Here is a 16,572-nt window from a genome sequence, read left to right as displayed (position 1 = left end):
GGTGGATCACACAGACCACCATACAGTACTACCACTGTCGCCAGCATCACACTGATTACTACAGTTCACTCAGCGCTAACGGCAAGTCTTGGCCTGTTGATGGAGTGTGCAAAGTCATCCTTGCTAGCATCTTTGCTCTTGGAGAGTATTCATTTGATACAGGCTATTATGAAGATGTCTTCCTGTCCAATACAGAGTTGGGAACTATTTTTGTCTTTTTGCTTTTTTCAGGGGTTATGGACATACTTGCCAAATGGGGTCAAAGGTCATTTTACCAGCATGTAGGCTATGCTGGTCTGGCCCTCTTGTTTGCAGCAGAAGCAACTATTCTGCTCTCTCGTGCACAATTCAGTATTCAGCCAAAATCGACCATTTTTTCTGTGACAGCATATGGGGCAATAGGTTGCCTGCTTTTTACTATGTTAGAAGCAATTTGGCCAAAACAGGTATTATGCTCTGTAATGAGAAGTTTTCTGCTCCTTCTTCAGGGTACCTGGTTTTTACACATATCCCTACTGACTGATTCTGGTTTGCCCTCTGGAGATGAGGAAACAAGAAACTCAAATATGATGTTGTTTTCACTCTTTTTTACATGGCACGGTGCAATTAACTTTATGATAATAATTTGTCTGTGGCTTCTGCTGGGCAAGATGGTGGAAAAAAACTGCTGCATTTGTTTTGTATCTCAGAGACATACTAGACATAGCAGTGCCATCTTTTTAGAAAATCGAGTACGTTTTAACTATCATGTTTTGGATCGTATAGATTCAGATTCTGATCAATAGTATAAATTTCAGAAAAGTTATAGACCACCACTAGGTCAATATGTTCAGTAGATGTGACAGATAAGCTAGCATGAATCTTCTTTTCTTTATTAATTGGATGAAGTTTTTTTGTTAGCTGACAGTTAAAAGTAATGTTGAGTTTAAAAGTGAATTTAAGCACTCTTTTAGAGACAATTTTTGGATGATATAGTGGAATAAAAGTGGTCCATAATATGTATTTCTATAAGTAAATTGCAAAAGACGAGCGATAGTTTAAAAATTTAACCATTTAGTCACCTGGATGTTTTATAGGTTGTGTTTGTTAGGTAAATTTTGTTGTAAGCCATGCCTACAGAAAGTAAGCAATCATATCTTATAATGATATGTTTTTTGATCACAGGACAGGCTTTTTGTCACAGAATATTTTCTAACATTATTTTATGTCTGGACAGTGGATAGCAAGGGGAGATAAATATCCCAAGTTTCTCCACTGATCACTGCTATAAAGAGGTCAAGGACTGATATTGAAATATAACAATCATACATTTTGGCAACAATCATACATTTTGGCTTTGATTGCTTCTTTGCATTTATTATCCGTATAATGTATTAACATTTGTGATATTCTTTTCTAGTTTTTGAAAGCCCGTTTTTGGACATGCCAATTAGTTGTTGATCAGCATTTTCTTGTGCTTAGGAGTCATGAATCCCACAGTTTAGGGAATCTCTTTTTCTCTTTCTTATTCATTCTCCCTCTCTCTCAAAAAGCAAAAAGAAAATACTTGCCTCACTGAGGACTTACCTAGTTGCTCTATATCAGATACTGAATAAGTAGACCCACTGGATCATTTAGTATTGACGTGATTTTAGCATATCCTTAACTCCATTAAAGCATTTTGAGAAATTTGTTAGAAAATAATTCTATCAGGTATGCCAGCAATTACAGAAGTAAAAAAAGTGACAGTTGTCTATTTCATCCTGGAAAGTTATTTGTTGGGGTTGGATAAGAAAAAGAGAAAGCATGCATCTTTGATGGTGTTAAACATTCATTCAGTCTGAGATGGTGTTAAGGAGACCTTTTATTCAGATGCTGGCATCAAAGTTAGGGCAGAAACAGCAGTGAGGTGATAATAAGGAAAAAATTTATGTTGGAACTTTAAGTATTTGTTCAGAAGAAGAGGTGCTCAGGAATTAACCCTATGATGAACTAATGTACAACTTAGAGGCACAACTAGTATGTCCATAGTCACATCCTATTTGTTTCTTGATGTAAAATCAAGAAGAATGCTTTGTGTCAGTTATTCAGTGTGCATTATCATGAAGGACCTAGGCAGTTCCTGCATGTCAGTCTAGGTCCTGAAGGAACTTTTCCTCTACTTCAGCCAGCACATTGTTGGGATTTTTAAGTTCAATCTGAAAAATAAATATTTCATTTAGTAAGCTCTATCTGGAAAAACACTAGATTTAGTAAGCACAATCTGAAAAACAAATGATAAATTTAGTAAGCGCAATCTGGAAAACAAACACTATATATATATAGGTAACTCCATCTGGGGAAAAATACTTTATTGCTAGCTTATTAACAAGCTCAATTTAATTAAAATTATATTAAAATACCATGAACAACCTTGCATTTGCATGCACATCAACAGATTTAAATGCTACTGCACACACATGCACGTGTATGAATGATAACAGACATAAAAGCTGCATTCAGGAAATGTCAATCTGAGTAAAAGCAGATGAAAGTAAGAAGCACTAAGCAGGAAATAAGGATTAAACCTGACAACATTGTAAATCAACATTAAACTTGACACTGTAGGTTTTAAACTTGATCCCATGATTAAACTTTATGACATTTCGAGTATAAAACATGGCCTATAGTGCTCCCCATTTTTGATGATTTTCATCTCAGAAACAAATTTAAACCAAATTCTTTTTGTTTTCAACCTCAGAATAAACAAAAACAGAAGTTGCAATTGCAATTTTTCAATATCCAGGTTTTTAAAAAGTGGGGATAGTGGGACTTGACAAGAAGATTGTGGTCTCATGATTCTACTTTTTATGCAATTCTTCTCTTTAATAATATTAAATGTAAAATGTGTAAGCGCATACTCACACTCCTAAGGAACATGCTCTTAGCGCTTAAAACAAGGACAAAGCATGGACAGAATACAAGGGACAGGAAAACAAATAACATATGAACTATAAAAGAATAAACAACCGTACTAAACAAATAATAAAATCAAATACAAAAAAACACGAAGAGGAACCAAATAGCAAGAGCTGAGAGTAACATGATGTTGCAAAAGGAAGGGTGTGACAAAGGACTAGCATTATGGGAAAGGGTGTTAGGAGTCATGTTTACGGAAGAAGTGTGTTTTCAGTGCACGTTTAAAGGATTCAATAGTGAGTAGGTGGCAGGTATGGAAAGGGAGAGAGTTCCACTATTTCACTGCACAATAAATAAAAATCCTGTGGCCATATGTTGTTCTGGTGACAGGAAGATTTTAAAGACTTTGTAACTGAGTGGTTTGATTTTGCAGATGCCTGATCTTTGCTGATATGATTTCCATCTTTTTTCCTTATACCATTAAAAACTATACAAATCCTGATTAAACCTGATCGTGTTTAATCATTTGGTTAAATCCAGGATCTAGCAACAAGAAATGCTAGAAATTTGTTCAGAAATAATGATTAATCATAAGCTCTAGAAATATTAAATACTTATTTTGTAATAGTGACAATACTGAAATTACTTCCTATGCATCCTGAAGCCTGAGTTGGCAGATGTAGGTATATACCGATCCTGAAGATTAACTAAAAGGTCGGTGCTGGTGGGAAGGGAATAAGAACACTGAAACTTATTGTTTTTAAGACTACCATCCATTACTATTATGTTTGTGTGTTTTTCTTTTTTAGTAAAGCACTTTTTAGCCCCTTAATGGTGGGGAAAAGCGATATACAAGTCAACTTTATAATTGTTATTAATAAATTCATCCCCAAGTGCAGTAAGGTACATAGTAAATGTCTGCTATGGGCTAGTCATTTTACTTTCCCATTTCCCCTTATTTTAGAGCTGTGCATAAAACCCTCTTTGAAAGAACAACAGTAGGATGCAGAAAATGATATTTATACCTTATTACATAATACTATCATATTATAGTATACTATATCATACTTAAACTATACTTATTCAGATCTTTACATTATTTATGTTAATATGTTTTATCTCAATCAAAATTTGTGCATTCTTAGGCCACAATTTTCTTCAATGAAATCACAAACAATTTTACACATTAAAGAACTAGGTCATTCAGACTTTGAGGAAGTATTTTATACTATATGTATTAGGTATATCTGCATATCATATTTTAAGCATTTCTGTTAAATATTAGCCAAGATACAAAATAAAGCTAAAATAGTATTACAGTCCCCTTAAACTTAGTCATACTTAAAAATGTGATTAAATTGATCACACTGGTTAATAATAATGATGCAGCACCTATCCAAGATTGATTGGGAGAAGTTTTACATATGCTGACTCCATGCATTTTTAGTAAAGTGTCCTTACAATAAGAAATCCACAAATACTACAGATTCCATATGTCTTTACAGCAGTAAAACAAAAATTGTAGGCATTCACAAATACTGCAGGCTTTTTACTTACAGCTGGTATAGGGTAAGGAGTTGGGTCCGGTGCATGGTCTCGACCAAAGTCACGCATACTCCCACATTTAGGTGTGTTGTCTACCCAGACACCTTCAAACAGCTGTCCTGTGTCCAGGTAATAGAATTTTCCTGGCCCATTCCTTTTGCCATTTTTCCAGGAACCTTCATAGCGATTTTCATTGGCTGTATAACAGAAGCATGCATCCTATAAAACAGGTTACAACACAGCTTTGGTTAATTACATGAGGTGACCAACACAAATTAGAATGCCATGTAAAAATGTACTCAACAGTCTAATCTAACAGGGGCTTCATAATGTTTCAACTATTAGATGTAATTCTACTCACCAAGACGCATCATGCCCTGCCCTGAGCACTCATCATCATACCATTCTCCCTCATAAATGGTGCCATCTTTGTAGTACATGCGCCCCCAGCCGCTACGTTTGCCTGCATACCACTCCCCTTCATAATATTCATCATCTGTATAAAACTCAGTGCCATAGCCCTGCAAAAGAACTTTCTCTCCTTCATTTTCTGCACTGGCTACCTATCCATTCTCGCATTTGGTACAAGGTGTGTCTGTGCTGTTTTTTTAATTACTTTTCAGGCTCCTACCCTGACTACTCTGAGCTTATCTTCCCATATATCCCAGCTAGACAACTCTGGTCTTCATCTGATGACCATATGCTAACTATCCCTATCACCAGAACAACCACATATTATGGTCACAGGATTTTGAGTTACTGTTCTGCAAAACAGTGGAACTCTCTCTCCTTTGATATCCACCACCTACCAATAATAGAATCTGTTAAATATGCACTGAAAATGTATCTGTTCCATGAACATTATTCCTAACAACAATCCACATACTGCTGGTTTACCTAACCTTTTCTTTTACTTTTTCTATTGACTAGTCAATACTGCTCATCTTCCTCTGTAGATTCACAAAACTCAATCCGTACTGCTTCTTCCCTGATTCTTCTTTGTGTCTTCTGTGTTTATCTTTTATTACTTGTCTATTTATTCTTCCATTCTTTGTATTGTCTCAAGTGGTGAGATCATGTTCTTTCATGAGCATTTTTTATGATTATAATTATTATTTTACCTCATCCTCTTACCATCACCACATACACATTTAGACAAAACATAGAGGAGCATCAATATTCAACATTTATAACAACTTACATGCCGTAGATCATTTTTCCAGCCACCTGAATATTCTTTTTTATAGCCTCCTCTGCCATCAGGATAGCTTAGAGTTCCGAAACCATTTCGTTTATTTTTCTTCCAGTCACCTTCATATATGCAGCCAGTGTCCTTCCATTTGTATGTACCCTTGCCTGTGACATAAGACATATGTACCTAATATCAGGGTATGTCAAAGCTGATACCTATTAGTAATTTACAAGGAAGATATTTGATGACTGACCCTGCCTTCACATATGTATGTGGGTGTATATATACATATATATTTGCAGAAGCAAATAAACTGAAATTTGTGGCATTCTCTACTACTTTTGCTTTCTCTAGGGCGAATGTCTCTAGACCACCAGAAATCTTGGTATTACCATTGATGCATTATTGTTTCATGAATCTCACATCAATGCACTCTGCAAGTCTATTTTCCTTGAGCTTCACATGATTACTCATTTCCAGCCTTTTCTGTTAATTAACCACTACAAAGCTCATGTCAGATCTTGTCTGATTGTCTCTGCTGGATTACGACAACTCTATGCTCATTGATGGTCCTAGCTGCTTATACTGGCTAAACTTTAAAGGGTTTAGAATCATGCGGATGGTGTTGTCTTTTAAAGGTAAAAAGCAAACCAAGGTACACCTTTTCCTTGTCAAGCTCCACTGTCTCTTCAGTCTGCTTGAATCATTGATTTTGTTTTTTATATTAACTTATTGAGATCATATGGATTAGTTTCCCGAAATTATGAGTAAAAACATTACATTATACCTGATGACCTAGCTTGAGCATTTAAAAAATATTTCATAACGCGACATCGATACTGTTACTATGCTTCATTTCTGATTATCTTTTATCCAAACTCCAAATGCGCAACGTCAGTAAACAGAACATCGTGACACCTTGTTTTTCAATCTTGAGGTGCTTCACTACATCGTGCGAAAAGGTGTGCAGCGTGTCAAGGCAACGCAGCTAAGGTTAATATTGCTGTCCAATTGTGAATCAGTTGACCCAGACCGGGAACAATATGAGATTTATGCGTGCCATCCTTTATAATTATATACTGACCGTCTTTTTTGTTATCAAGCCAATCTCCCGTGTACTGGTCTCCGTTGACGGAATAAACTGTATGGTGAATTCCTTTCTTTTGAGCTCGGCGGTCCCAATCTTTCCATGGTGGTTCCGCTTCTTTGGGTGTCTTTACGATGGGCATTGTGTGTTATGAGGAAGTTTTCGTTCTAACCTGGCGTCATGTCAGCCTTCAGGCATCAAGATATTGCGGGTCTTTCAAGTTCGAAGCTAGAGACTCAACCGTCACTGATGAAATATTGAAATATGGGGTCCAAAGAATGATGCGCAGTACATCAGTGGGAACAGTGAGCTTCGATCTGTTCATAGACAAAGGTGGGTTGACAACAAGAGCGCAACACCCAATGCCGGGTTGTTCTGTTGCCATGGTGAGCTGACAGGGGAAACTACTCTCGGCGACCGCGTGTGAGGATTTGTGTTGTGTCTCGCAGTCCTCCCGCGTCTTCCTCTTAAAACATCTCTTGTAAGGATGCAGGTGGCTGAGGGCTGGGGGAGATTATGGCTGCTACTGAGCTAGCTGGTGTTCACATTAACAACCTTTAGAAATTGAGGTATGGGAAATAAAAAAAAGTACGGTAATAGTATTTTATTTTTGTCAACAATCACTTCTGTTTGCTCACAAGTTTTATGTCGTCAGATGGGAATATCAGTGACTTAAGGAACCTGGGGGAGCAGAATACCTCGATCAGCATTGCTTTCTAGTCGTAGTTTAATTAGGACTGAACGACATCATGCTGAAGCAGTTCTGAATAAGTTATTGAGTTCTAATTACACATCATTATTAAAATTCTATTATTTTAAACCCAGTGATTCAGTGAAGCAATAACATTTGTCTACATCGTGAGGAGCATATGGTATGTGAAAAGTGAAGTACAAGTGTATTATATGAGGGGCAACCCGTCCGCTCAATATAAAGACAGCCCTTTAGGGTTCATGTAATGCACCGACTAATTAAGACGCCTGCTTCTAATTGCCCTCTGGGATAAATAAAGTGGTATCTTATATCAACTTGCATAGCACCCGTGAAAGAAGGCCGCGGACTGCCTGTCTTGTGTGTCCTCAAACTCTCTCATCCCGCGGTCTTTCACCTTCCCTTTTTGACACTCGCTGACAGCCTCCCTTGGTACACAGTGATGTCACAAGCTGGACAGCCCAGGATAGACCTGTTATCTGCAGTCTCAGTCTAGCTGTGCCAGTCTGCATATCTAAATACCTTGCTCTTGTGTGCGATTTTGTCCAAACTACCTCTCCCGGCCAGTTGTTTGACCTCTTTTCTGCCAAGACATTTATCATATGTAGAAAGCACCACTTGTTTTTTTCCCAATGAAACAGAATAAACAGGCACATAAACAGACAACCAGTTCAGTTATCTAGTTCGTGTTATCTTTAATTTCGAGGCAAAGTTCTTGAATCCAAGTTGTAACATGTTTGCTGTCTGAACAGTTGTATCCATGCTGCACACACACACACACCACTTACCTCCCCTGACAGTGCATGGATTTTATTTCAGCATGTGCTAACAATATGTACAAAAGAAGCTGCATGGGCATCTACAGTGTAGCAGATGAAATGTAGTGTTAGGTAATTTAGCCACTGTGTGGACATTATACTGGGAATGTTTCACCTCCATTGACCAAAACATAGTTATATGATGCATAACTCCGTGTGTGTGCACACAAAATAAAACACTTATATTCACCTTGTGTTCTTCTACCCAAACTCTGACTCTTGTCAAAATACAGAAACTACCAAAACTAAAACTAGTGACATGATATTGTTACAAGAGGGAGATTATTTTTATCATTTTAACTGATGGCAGCAAGCTGCTGTCTCTTTCATCTTACAACTGGCCACTGTAAACTGACATTTCCTACATAAGCATAAAGCTGTCTCCCACAAACTACTGTCAAATCATAAGGTGGATCCATGCTCCTGAAAAATGTGACCTGTTGAGAAATTATAGGTCAGCACTGAGGACTTAAACCATCCAGTTCATCAGCAGTACTAGTGTTTTTAAGTAACTTCATGACCATACAAGCACTTGGAAATGACAAAAAAAAAAAAAAAACTTCGTAGAGACAAAATAAACATCGCTGTTTCTTTCTCTTCAGCAGCCACTCTCTTATAGTCTTTCTCAAGATTTTTAAATTGAAAAATCCACAATCAGAGTTATGACAAAAATATTTATATTTTCTCTATAATCTTTTTTTTAGTGCTTAGAAGATATAACAATCTTTAAGGCATTTAACCACTTGTAGGCATATCATCATAATGACAATGAAGAGCATTTTGTTTTTTCCCCACATTATCACGTGAACATAAACACTTTGCACTGAGGACCACAAAATGAGTAATGTAATAGCTTGCAAAATAAGTGCTCTATCATGGTTTTTTTTAAAAATAAACTCATTTATATCTTATTTCCACACAACACAGTGTTAACAAAAGACTGTAATGCTATATTGCACATCATATATACATATATATTTAAAATTTAATAATATGCAATAGAGGTCTGTGTATCTTCATGCTCATTCATAACATTTTCTTTCTGTAACACTCTTAACAGCACATAATTCCCTCTAAGTTCAGTCAAAAATTAAATAACTACAATACAAGAATGAAGTTTTCGAAGAAACCTGAGAGCACCATAGAATAAGTTCATTTGCAAGAAAACGACAATGGAATGCAAGGTCTTGGGGAATGCTCTGTTTACGTATGAATGGAGAACAGTTTTTTAAAATCGATGCAACCACTCTATCAAAAACTGCAGCTACTATGGACATGTGGCAAGTGTGGAAGACAAAAGCAGCTCTCTTTGGTAAACCCACGCAACCCCCACCCACACACTGAAATACTACAGATTCCAGTCGGAAGAGACATATGCTACACCAAGAAACATCTGTAGTTCAAGATGACTTCATTAAGTAAAAAGATCAACTGGAAATCAGGGTCATACAAAAAAACAGTTGTGGAAAAATAAAGACATGGCTACTTGCAAAATAACTGTTAACACACCACAGTACTGGAGCCTTACATCAGGTTATTTTGTGCATCTCTTTCAGATCCACAAGCTTGGCTCTTGTATCTGCACACTTGACCTTCATTTATACTTATCACACTGCTATTTCTTTACTGCAATGGAAGCCACTATCATTCAGTTGAAAGTATGTATCAATGGAGAATGTTTCATAAAGTCTTAGAAATGGAGCAGGAAAAACATTTAGAAACTATGATCTGCACCTAGAGGAAGTTAAATTAAGCTGAAAATGCAGATAAGTTAACAAACATTTTAATACATCAGTTACTTGTGTCTTGCCTTTACTTTCCCTTTTTTTTTTTTAATGCTATTATTAACTGCTTGCTCTATTCTCTTTATTACAATCTATTCATTGCTACTCCTTCAGGAGCATAGGGCTGCAATACCACCTTGGTTTTGGGCAGAGTAAAATGTCTAAATCCATCAAGACTATATGCAGACTGTAGGGGGTAGTCAAGCCTGAAAATGTACGAAGTGGACAGATAATAAAGTACAATTGCCTATCTTTGAAAAGTGGACCCAGCATTTACATCAAGCATTTAATCACAGCCCCACCCTCGATGCTGCAAAGATCTATGCATGAGCCCCACAACTGTGTGATAATGTCACAAACAGGCTAGAACAAATTTCCAACCTTCTTTTCCTGCTTTCATACTCTGCTCCATCCTGTAGTACTTCACAAAGTACAGAGATAGCATCTAATTCTTTGCTGCCACAAGAGCAAGTTCATTTGACTGAAGGGCAGTGCATTACTACTAACAAAGCAAAGAGTAATACAGACAAGAGTCATACAGGAGATGTTTTTACACTTTTACCATGGCAATGACAGCAATCTCTCTGGCTAATTTGTCAGCCAAAGTCTGATTATCACTTTCATTAACACTGTGCTGTCTCTTAGGTATATACCCATGCAAACATAACATGGATTTTTCAGGATAGAATGAAGCATTACAAAAATTTTGAAAAATAATTAAGCACATAAAATGGACTTTAGTTTGCATGCGAAATCAGTGAGAGAAACATACAAAAGGAATGTTTTTAATTCCAAAAGTGTACACAATTCTGTACACATGAGTAGAAACCATACAAAAATTGTCCAGATGTTTTTCAGATCAGTGCAGTAACAAGCCAGATTATTTCAAAATTCCAACCTATTTCTTTTTTTTAATATGTAAATGAGCACAATCTGAAGTTTGGGACATGAAGGTAGTAAAAGTATATGATCACAGCTCAGAATGAAGCAAACTGTCGTGTATCAATATGCACAAATATATTATGACAAAAAATGCTTCACATTTACATCCTACATGCAATCATGTTATGTAACACACACAGTTATGCATATTGACATAAATGAGGTAAGATCACACAATCATAGCAAATCATATTACACACTGTTGTATAGCTGTAGTGTGCATGATGTTGTGCATGTGCAGATGCACACACACATGGAGACAGAGCACTCACATCCCAAAAGAGATCCAAGAGAAGCTGGTTCAGGAAATGATCTCCACCTAGTCGCTAAAGCGGGTGGCTCATTACAAAGAGACTCCTGGTAAATGCTTAGTGGCTTAAAGCAGGAGAAAACCCCTACTTGATTTGGTGACTGTCAGGTAGCTAGCTGTGAAAAAGGACTCCTAGTAAACAGTGGTTAAACACAGTCCATGGTTTACATTAAAAAAAAAACAAAAATCAGCTAAAGTCAGTTGACTCTAAGAGAAAAAGGTTCCAATAAATACTAAGTGACTAAAAGCAGGGACTTGGTTGAGGAGATAACCCACAATAAACACTCAGCATCTAAAGATCTACATACAGGAATCTCCTGTTGTTAGCCCTCCAGGGGTCATAGTTATAAAGCGAATGCAAGTCACTTTTCCATGGCAAAATGAAGAACTCAAGGAAAAGCATCTTGTTTTCATAATTACAATGCTATGCCCACAGATATTACTTTATGTTTCTTTACCCCAGGGCTTCTTTCCTACCACTTTATAACTACAGCTACAGAGGTAAAACATCTGTGGGGTCTGGATAGAGCTTTATAACTTTGGAAACAAGAAGCTTATCCTTGAGTTCCCCAGGATGCTCTATGGCACAAACATAGCCTCACTTTATAACAATGACCCTAGCAAGCAAACTCACCTTATGGGTGTAATGGCTTCAGATTACATATATAGATAGCGAGAGAGACATACACACACATATCTCTAATACAGAGTGTTATGCATCATCATGCTAAAATCAGTCACCATATTATTACAAGAATAATTCAGCATCCACACCTAACATCATTTAATACCCTGATGATCAGTGTGGCGCAGAACTTAAACCATGGTTCCTTACAATTTTTAAAGACAAACTTACAAAGTTAGCTTTTCTGTACCAAAAATCTCCCCAACACAACAGATGGATCAGTGTCTCGCGTTCAGTATTTAAAAAAAAAAAAAAGAAAACATGTTCGTGGAAAAATCAAGCACCTCATTTAAGAAATATAAACCTCAATAAAATCAGAAGTACACTTGCAAGATTGATGGATGTTTTGAGCTTGTATTCTGGTAAACATGTTTGAAGGTTACATACAGAAGGATGTGGTACTGGTGGGTACTACAATTACAATATGAGCAGATGCCTTGTATTTGTGAAAATGACCATGAAAGAAGTGTTAAGATTTAGTTTTACAAAACATCCCATTTACTAGCAAGTGAACGCTCCAACTGTGTACATTCCACATAATAAATACATATATGCAATATAAACACAAAGAAATATGAAATAAGAATACACATGCAAAGGTATATGCAGGAGGCTGGTGTATAAACAATATGTGCATGCAAGATGTAAGAAGAGCATCTGAAATTTAGAAAACAACAAAAAAATCTAAACACCTACTTGGTTAAAAAAAGAAAGACATAAAGTTGCTTGTAAACAAATTACATATACAAAGAAACTATCTTCAACTGTGCAAAATTCTGCATGGAAAAACTTAGCCCTCATGCCTTCTGACTTCTAGGTTATTATCATGGTTTTGAGAAATGTCTAGTTAAAAAAAAAGGAGAGGTCATTAATAAGTCATTTCTCTTTAAATAACGCTTAACAACCTGACTAGCTCTAGTACAAAAGCAAACATGGTTAGGAGAGAAAAAATAAAGTTTTGCTAATGAAAGTTGTTTCTCCAGCAGAAAACTAGCTGAGTAAAAAAATTAGCTTACATACAGAAAGAAAGTTTGCATAACTGACAACTAAAATAATATTTGGTAATGAAAGTTTGCCTAAAAGAACATGGTAAAGGTTTGGGGCCAGTTTAACACAGTGTCAAGGAAACCTAACTTAGGCTAGTATCAAGGCTCTTGCTCAAGGAAGTGAATAAATGACAAGTATATAATTGTGATAAATTCATTTTGCATCCTGATTTTATCATAATATTAATCAGATCTCTACCACTGCTATTTAAGATACAGGGTAGGCAGAAACCTGCTTTCAATCTTGCAGCATTTGATGCAAAAGACAACTCTGTCAGCTATTCCTCTCTAGAGCCCATGACCAGCCAGTCCACAGGCCAGCTGAACTGCTTCATTGAAGAAAACAAGCACCTGATTAACTCCTCAGTCTGGTCATTATTTTTCTGTGAAACAACCAGTTCTGTGAAAATTTCATTTCTTTTCTCTATAGAAAGCAAGCTGCACAAAACATTTCATCCTACGAAAAATGACTAGTGCTAGAACACATCCACGACATCCAACAAGTAAAGCTATGAAAACAAAACAACCTTGAAATGTAATCCTGAAAGAATTCCACACAAAGGCTGTAACAAACTGATGAAATTTCACACAACATTGAGTCGATGTGTTTCATTGTCATTGCTAAGGGCATGTGCCAAATCCTCCAGTTCTCTCAGGCCTTCTTCGTGGAGTTCATATTTATGTGCCATCAGTTTTCGATAGAAAACCAGTGAAAATATGACGAACAACACTCCTGCTGGTATCACTATCACAGTAGAAGCAATGGCGGCATTCTGGCTCCGCTCAAAAAATTTAACCCAGCACAAGATACCAATTTCAACGAGAAAGAGAATTATTCCGAGGCCTGTAGAGCAGACCCAGGCCATTTCCACACACAACCGCATCTTATCATGGGGAGACTCGTTCACTGCCTGCACACCATGTATGCTGGCTGCTCCCTCCCCACTGCTAATGGCCTCCATGTTAGGTAAGATACAGGTGGAGATCATGAGTGCCACCAAGTGGACTGTCACAAGCAGTGTTGTGCATACAGCAAATACCACCAACAGGGCTTCTGGCACTTTATCGTCTTTCTCAAGCTGAAGTTCAACCATTGCCACCTGCATATGAAGACCATTAGAAATGTTAAATATTTCATCTGCTTACTTAAAATAACATTCTTAGTTCACAAAATTAATATTATTGCATCATTCTTATTCACAATCCGTTCTGGTTCAATGCAATATGGAATATGGTCATTGCCTTAAATGCAAGATAATATTCGTTTTATGTGTATTATTTTATATCATTTACATACATTATTTAAGCTTCAATAGTTTCATATACTTCAAACTGAGTCTCTTCTGCCACACTTAATTCAGAAGCATAATATTTAATGCTTCATCAAAACAAGATTATCAATATCATCAATACAAATGTGTACATCAGATCAAACTGACTGATTATTATTCTAAATAAACTAAGCACCATCAGAATTTTTTCCAAATGTGTCCTTTAAATAGTACTTCTCAGAATCTGTGTTGCTGGTTTAAAATAACTGCCAGGGGCATCCTTTTATGGCAGGAAAAATACATCTCTCCTTTTTTTCGTCATTATGCTACTTCCATCCCAACATGCTCACACTTGGTACAAAGTCTTTTACCTCCACACACTGAGATTTAACAGGTTTCCCAACCAATCATAATGCAAAAGAATCTTAAGTTCATGATAAATGTAGAAACAAACAGTTAATTTCCAATGTTCAAGTAAAAATATTTTATCACTACAGATCTAAAAAATTCTTCTCTTACAATAACTCAGAAAAGAGCATCTCCTCAGATAACAACAGAGATGTAACAAGATACTTAACAAGACAAGCACAAAACAAAATTTGCAGGTGCCTCCATTTTTTTTCTCTTGATAGCCATAGCAAATTGTGGATACTTAAGGCTCTTATATATGGACATTCACTTTTATATCTCCATCAGCATTATGTTTGCCTCCTTGGTAAATTGTGGAGATGTTAGTTTGTAGAAATATAAATTATTACCTAAATTTAATGTTTTGTTTTAACATTATATGAATGTACATGTTTTATTCACTTTCTAATGATCACCAAATGTATGGCTATATCCGCTGTCAAGGCCATTTTAAAAATATGACTCAGTATCGAGAGGGAACAGTTTTTTTGTTTCCCTTGTATTGACAAATATACCTGCTTTGAGCTAAAATCAGGGAGTTCACTTATAAGTGTTTTGGATACAATGCTAAAGGTGAAGCTCAGCTAGTTCTCTCCACTCCACCATCACCAGCCGTTTTTTTTTAACCTGCTCTCGTAAAAACTGCAGGGTGGACATGGAGAGGATTCCATTCATTGGCATAAGCATGAGCCAAACGCATGTCAACAATGATGATGATGATGTTGATTTGTAATGCGCAGGTATCCATTCAGAAGAATGCTCATTGCGCAGGAAAAAAAAAACAAAAGAAGAAAAAGTAAAGCGAACAAATATATAAAACACCAGGAAAGTAAAAAATATAGACAGAAGTGTTTCATGGTTGTTTAAGACTGGTTTGAAAGAAACAGATGGGTCTTCAGTCTTTTGCGAAACGTGGTTGGTGAGGTGATGGTGGAGAGTGACAATGGCAGAGCATTCCACAGCTTAAAAGTGTGACTGGGAGCCTGAGCGCAGGGTACGCGACGGCTGGTAAGGAGGAACTATCTCTTGCAAATAGTCAGGAGCAGTTTTAGACATGCAGGACTGGGCAATGGAAAGTACTTTGTGGTCAATGTTGTACAAATTTTTCCGATGTATAATGTACTCAACATGTTTTTCTAATGACCCTAGCGTTAGTGTGTATTGTGTCCTCGATCAGCAATTGGAACATTTTCTTTTAATACAAGCACTCTTATTCCGGTTATTGTTCTGCAATTAATACAGTCTCGGTTAAGTGTGTATCACTTTTATAATGGCATTAATCAAGGGTGAAGGAGAGTTGGTGTTTTACGCTAAGCCAGCAAATAAGGCTATATCACGACAAGGCAGCCAGCCCTGTAAATAGATGCTACATGCAGAGAAAATACAGCGTGCCCGAGACGAGAGTTGAACCCATGACAGCCAATCCTCACCGTGTTGGGGACAGGCGCTAACCGGCATTAAAAGAGTGGGCGTGCGTGCCTACCGTAATGATTATGCCAACATTTATGAGACATTTTGAGTTATTAAACATATCTCAATGCTAAAATTTTACTCTTACCATTGCAAATCCAGACAAAAGAGCAGAAGTTCGGCTGCTTGCTTTCAATTTTGCTTTGCTTAGATACAACCTCCGCCAGGAAAGTGTTGTATTTTGATGACTCGCCATCTGTCCAGAGTGCGATGTGTACAACCACTCTTGATATGTATGTGAAACTGGCTGCATTAGAGATCCCCTCAGCTTGGAGGCAGGCGTCACAGCTGTGACTGACAGCGTTGATGATCAGACGATTAATTGCTGTATAGCATGTCATCCGGAACCCTCGCGGCCGCGCGTCTTCGCCGTGTAGTTCCCTCTGGCACATGCGCATGCGCTATGACCGATCACGTGGTTGAACCCG

At 37.0% G+C, this 16,572-nt stretch overlaps 2 protein-coding genes across 2 annotated transcripts; both read right to left on the bottom strand.

Moving 5' to 3' along the window:
• Positions 1 to 1,335: 1,335 nt before the first annotated feature.
• LOC112563135 (MORN repeat-containing protein 3-like) lies at positions 1,336 to 7,111 on the bottom strand. Its single transcript, XM_025236894.1, has 5 exons — positions 6,699 to 7,111; positions 5,624 to 5,778; positions 4,784 to 4,943; positions 4,435 to 4,619; positions 1,336 to 2,177 (listed from the first exon to the last, which is right to left on the bottom strand). Exons 1-5 carry the CDS (start codon positions 6,841 to 6,843, stop codon positions 2,109 to 2,111), a joined length of 714 nt encoding a protein of 237 aa, XP_025092679.1. The 5' UTR covers positions 6,844 to 7,111; the 3' UTR covers positions 1,336 to 2,108.
• A 1,777-nt stretch (positions 7,112 to 8,888) lies between these two features.
• On the bottom strand, positions 8,889 to 16,535 carry LOC112563136 (protein orai-3-like). The gene is made up of 2 exons (XM_025236895.1): positions 16,233 to 16,535; positions 8,889 to 14,095 (listed from the first exon to the last, which is right to left on the bottom strand). The coding sequence occupies exons 1-2, from the start codon at positions 16,395 to 16,397 to the stop codon at positions 13,580 to 13,582; spliced, it is 681 nt and encodes a 226-aa protein (XP_025092680.1). The 5' UTR covers positions 16,398 to 16,535; the 3' UTR covers positions 8,889 to 13,579.
• Between the last annotated feature and the right edge of the window lie 37 nt (positions 16,536 to 16,572).

This window comes from Pomacea canaliculata, linkage group LG4 (assembly GCF_003073045.1).
Source record: "Pomacea canaliculata isolate SZHN2017 linkage group LG4, ASM307304v1, whole genome shotgun sequence".
Taxonomy (NCBI): Eukaryota; Metazoa; Mollusca; class Gastropoda; order Architaenioglossa; family Ampullariidae; genus Pomacea; species Pomacea canaliculata.
Note: the sequence above shows the minus strand (reverse complement) of the source record. Positions and strands in the feature narration are given on the sequence as shown.

Excerpts from the sequence above, each read along its gene's own strand:
- LOC112563135 (XM_025236894.1), bottom strand. The coding sequence starts at position 6,843 with ATGCCCATCGTAAAGACACCCAAAGAAGCGGAACCACCATGGAAAGAT. Across the intron at positions 4,944-5,623 it reads GGAAAAATGATCTACGGCAT|GGCTATGGCACTGAGTTTTA; the intron begins GTAAGTTGTTAT and ends GTTCTTTTGCAG. Across the intron at positions 2,178-4,434 it reads CTCCTTACCCTATACCAGCT|ATTGAACTTAAAAATCCCAA; the intron begins GTAAGTAAAAAG and ends TTTATTTTTCAG.
- LOC112563136 (XM_025236895.1), bottom strand. The coding sequence starts at position 16,397 with ATGCAGCCAGTTTCACATACATATCAAGAGTGGTTGTACACATCGCAC. Across the intron at positions 14,096-16,232 it reads TTTTGTCTGGATTTGCAATG|GTGGCAATGGTTGAACTTCA; the intron begins GTAAGAGTAAAA and ends CTTCATATGCAG.